Raw genomic sequence first — 4039 nt, 5'->3', positions numbered from 1 at the left:
GAAGCGAGTCTCTGAAGCGAGTCTCTGAAGCGAGTCTCTGAAGCGAGTCTCTGAAGTGAGTCTCTGAAGCGAGTCTCTGAAGCTAGTCTCTGGTGGGGGTGGTGTTGGTGCAGCTAAATGAATAAATGTAAATGTAAATGTCTCTGAAGCGAGTCTCTGAAGCGAATCTCTGAAGTGAATCTCTGAAGCGAGTCTCTGAAGCGAATCTCTGAAGCGAGTCTCTGAAGCGAGTCTCTGAAGTGAATCTCTGAAGCGTATCTCTGAAGTGAGTCTCTGAAATGTCTCTGAAGCGAGTCTCTGGTGGGGGTGGTGTTGGCGCAGCTAAATGAATAAATGTAAATGTAAATGTCTCTGAAGCGAGTCTCTGAAGCGAGTCTCTGAAGGGAGTCTCTGAAGCGAGTCTCTGAAATGTCTCTGAAGCGAGTCTCTGAAATGTCTCTGAAGCGAGTCTCTGAAGCGAGTCTCTGAAGCGAATCTCTGAAATGTCTCTGAAGCGAGTCTCTGAAGCGAGTCTCTGAAGCGAGTCTCTGAAGCGAATCTCTGAAGCGAGTCTCTGAAGCGAATCTCTGAAATGTCTCTGAAGCGAATCTCTGAAGCGAGTCTCTGAAGCGAATCTCTGAAGCGAATCTCTGAAGCGAATCTGAAGCAGCTCTGGCTGAAGAAAGTGCTGCTTCAGAGAATCTTCATGTTCGTCAGATTGAATTCTGAGAGACGTAATGAAGATGAATAACACGATGGAAATGAGCGGCGATGAAGGAACCGACAGCCTCATTTTGAACCAGACTAGATTCCCAGTTTAATAATTCTTCCTGCTGATGCGTGTGAGTTTATTAATGTTTTCAATAGTCCAAACTTTAACGGCATGTTCTCTTGTTCGGCATAAATTATGCAGATGTCCTGAGGGTTTGCAGTACAACACAGAGGCCTGAATTAAAGATGAAGAGCTTTTAGAATAAAACACACAATTAGAAGCGGCTCGTTCCTCTCTGACACATTCTTAATGAGAAAATAAGTCTGCGTTCCTCCGGCGCTCGAGTGGAAGACTTTAAGCTCATTCAATCAGGAGGTGAGACTGTATGAAGACGCTTGAAAGCAATTACGCACCATTTATGAGTATGAAATTAACAAATATTAGTACGACTTCAGATTTAGTGTTTAACAGATAACTCATGTTGTAGTAAAAGCTTACCTTTAAAATTAAATGTAAATGTTGTTACAGTATCAGCACATCCCCTTTATTTACATTTACATTGACTCCTGCAAATGAGGCTTGCGTTCTCTCTCTCTCTCTCTCTCTGTGTGTGTGTGTGTGTGTGTGCAGGATGAGCATGAGGGATCTTCAGGAAGTCCTCACTCAGGTCCTGCTGCTGGTTCTCCTCCTGGGATCTCCAGCACACTCCAGGGAACATCAAGGTGGGTTTCAAACCTGAATCACACGCAGCATTCTACGGATTTATATATTATTATTATTATTATAGTTTTGATTAATTTTTACTAATTAGTGATTTATCAAATTTATATAATATGCATTTTATATTTATTGAAAATGTATAATAAAATTTTAATTAGTTTTTATTTTATATTTTCATTTTATTATATTATTATTTTTATTTAAATTACAAAAAAAAAACATTTATTTCCAGTTAGTTATTTTAGTGTTGTTGTTTTTTTTAATTTTTTTCATCTAGTATTTATATTTAATTTAATTTCAGCTTTATTTTAATTAGCAGTAATGTTTTCAATAGTTTTAGTCTACATTTTCTCTGTAAAGTGCTGTTCTTCCTCTGTATTTTTGTCTTGTTTTCCAGTACAAACAACTCTATATTATTAAATCAAGACACATTTAGTGGAGAAGCAAAATGACTGAAGATATTCAGAAAAATTATGTGTAAAACAAGAACAAATATGAGTTGAGAAAAATAATTTTATTTTCCCTTTGAATTAATTAAAAGGTTTTGTGAACCCTGGTATTTTTTATTTTTTTTTCAAATTAAGCTCATTTTGATAAATACCTTTTCTGTCATATTGCTTCACCTGTGAATCTTAATTGAAGGATTCTTCGATATCTGGAAAAAATGTTTGCAGTGTAGTTATAGACATGGTTTGTCACCCTTTTTAAAACCCTTTTTTAATTAGTTTTCATTTTTATATTTTCTTTTATTGTTATATTTTTGTTGTAATTATTGTAATTTCTTTTAAATATATATACATATTTTTTTTAATTTTGTAATTTTTTTAAATATTTATTTTGGGTTTTTTTTTACTACGATGAGTGTTTATTGTGATCAAGTGCTATTTTATTATCATTGCCATTGTGTTTTTTTATTGTTACAAAATGTATCAGTTTTTCAAGTATTTTTGGTGGAAGGTTTTATTTTTTTTATTTTTATTTTTTTAATATATATAAAAATATTTTTTGACTACAATGATGATTATGATCCAATGCTATTTTAGTATATACTTATTAATTTTTTGAGCTTGTTTTAATATTAATATATATATTTTTTTAAATCATTGTTTTTAGTAGTTTTATTTATATTTTCAATTATTTGCATTCTTTATATTTTTTGTTTTAATTTTAGCTTTATTGTATGTTTTATTTCTTTTTCAAATAGTTTTTGAATTTATTTTTCTATTTTTACTCTATAATTTATATGAATTAGTATTTTATTTATTTCAGTGCATCAGGTTCCTCTACAGTAGGTGAAATGAGCAGTGTTCTGCGTGTGTGTAGTATTAGTCTGGTGTAAGGCAGTAGTGTTGTTGTGTTGTGTTGCAGTGGTGCGGATGGGAGCGTGTGAGGTGGTGGCTTTACACCGATGCTGTAATAAGAACAAGATCGAGGAGCGTTCGCAGACCGTCAAGTGCTCGTGTTTCCCGGGACAAGTGGCAGGAACCACTCGAGCGGCTCCGTCCTGCGTAGACGGTTCGTAAAACACAGTCTGTGATCCACGAGAACAAGACGAGCTGTGATTTATCTTGTTCTGTGTGTGTGTGTGTGTGTGTGTGTGTGTGTGTGTGTGTGTTCAGCCTCTATCGTCCAGCAGAAGTGGTGGTGTCAGATGGATCCGTGTCTGGATGGAGAGGATTGTAAAGTGCTGCCGGATCTCAAAGGCTGGAGCTGTGCTACGGGGAATAAGATCAAGACCACGAAGGTATGAAGCTCCTCAGAAAACACAGTACAGTACCACGATCTCAAACATCTTCTGCTTTGTGCATCATTTAAAACACTGTTAATAAACACATGAAATGTTATCTGGTCTTTAATGACATTAGCACAAAAGCATGATCAATGTTTCAGTTTGTTTTAAATGTTACTATTGTTTCAGAGAACATTCAAAAGTAACGTTCTCATGATGTTCGTGAAATGATACAATGTTCACATTCAAATGAAACTTTTAAATGAAACACTAAACTAATGTCTTCATTTCCCATGTTACACACGGCACAGATCTCCTCAGACCGGGATCAGCTCTGGTGAGCGCTGGAACCTGATCAGGTGACCGGCCTTCATCATCATCATCATCTTCATCATCATCTTCATTATCATCATCATCATCATCACACACAACAAAAGGGGCTTGAAACTTCTAGAAGAGTTACTCGTGTAATTCTGGAATCAGCAGCGCGTTTATCTTTCTGACAGAATATATCACCATCTTTATCACACTTTCTGGATGAAATTATGTAGAACTCAAAAATGATGTGCTTTATAGTCATTCTGTTCACAAACACCGTGTTTCAATAAATGTGTAGATATTAATTATATAAAAATTTACAATTAAAATTAAAAAAACTAAATAAGTACTTGCCAAAAATGTAAATAATAATTAAACAACAGTCAAATTAAAATGAAGAAAAAAAACACTTGCTAAACATTGTAAAATTAATTATATAAATAATGTACAATTTAAAAACAAAACAAAAACTTGCTACAAATGTAAATAGTAATTAAATAAAAAATGTAAAATTAAAATTAAATGCTTAAAATGTACAATTAAAATAAAAACAAAATAAACACTTAATAAAATTTTAAAAG

The 4039-nt window shown here is 34.0% G+C and overlaps 1 protein-coding gene across 1 annotated transcript; it reads left to right on the top strand.

Moving 5' to 3' along the window:
- The first annotated feature begins 461 nt into the window (after positions 1 to 461).
- Positions 462 to 3790, top strand: LOC127979650 (chemokine-like protein TAFA-2). The gene is made up of 4 exons (XM_052585243.1): positions 462 to 1413; positions 2780 to 2926; positions 3031 to 3155; positions 3452 to 3790. The coding sequence occupies exons 1-4, from the start codon at positions 1323 to 1325 to the stop codon at positions 3479 to 3481; spliced, it is 393 nt and encodes a 130-aa protein (XP_052441203.1). The 5' UTR covers positions 462 to 1322; the 3' UTR covers positions 3482 to 3790.
- The last annotated feature ends 249 nt before the right edge of the window (positions 3791 to 4039 follow it).

Source organism: Carassius gibelio, chromosome A4 (assembly GCF_023724105.1).
Source record: "Carassius gibelio isolate Cgi1373 ecotype wild population from Czech Republic chromosome A4, carGib1.2-hapl.c, whole genome shotgun sequence".
Taxonomy (NCBI): Eukaryota; Metazoa; Chordata; class Actinopteri; order Cypriniformes; family Cyprinidae; genus Carassius; species Carassius gibelio.
Note: the sequence above shows the minus strand (reverse complement) of the source record. Positions and strands in the feature narration are given on the sequence as shown.

Coding starts and splice junctions, on each gene's coding strand:
- LOC127979650 (XM_052585243.1), top strand. CDS start 1,323: ATGAGCATGAGGGATCTTCAGGAAGTCCTCACTCAGGTCCTGCTGCTG. Junction 1,414..2,779: donor ACACTCCAGGGAACATCAAG/GTGGGTTTCAAA, acceptor GTTGTGTTGCAG/TGGTGCGGATGGGAGCGTGT. Junction 3,156..3,451: donor ATAAGATCAAGACCACGAAG/GTATGAAGCTCC, acceptor CACACGGCACAG/ATCTCCTCAGACCGGGATCA.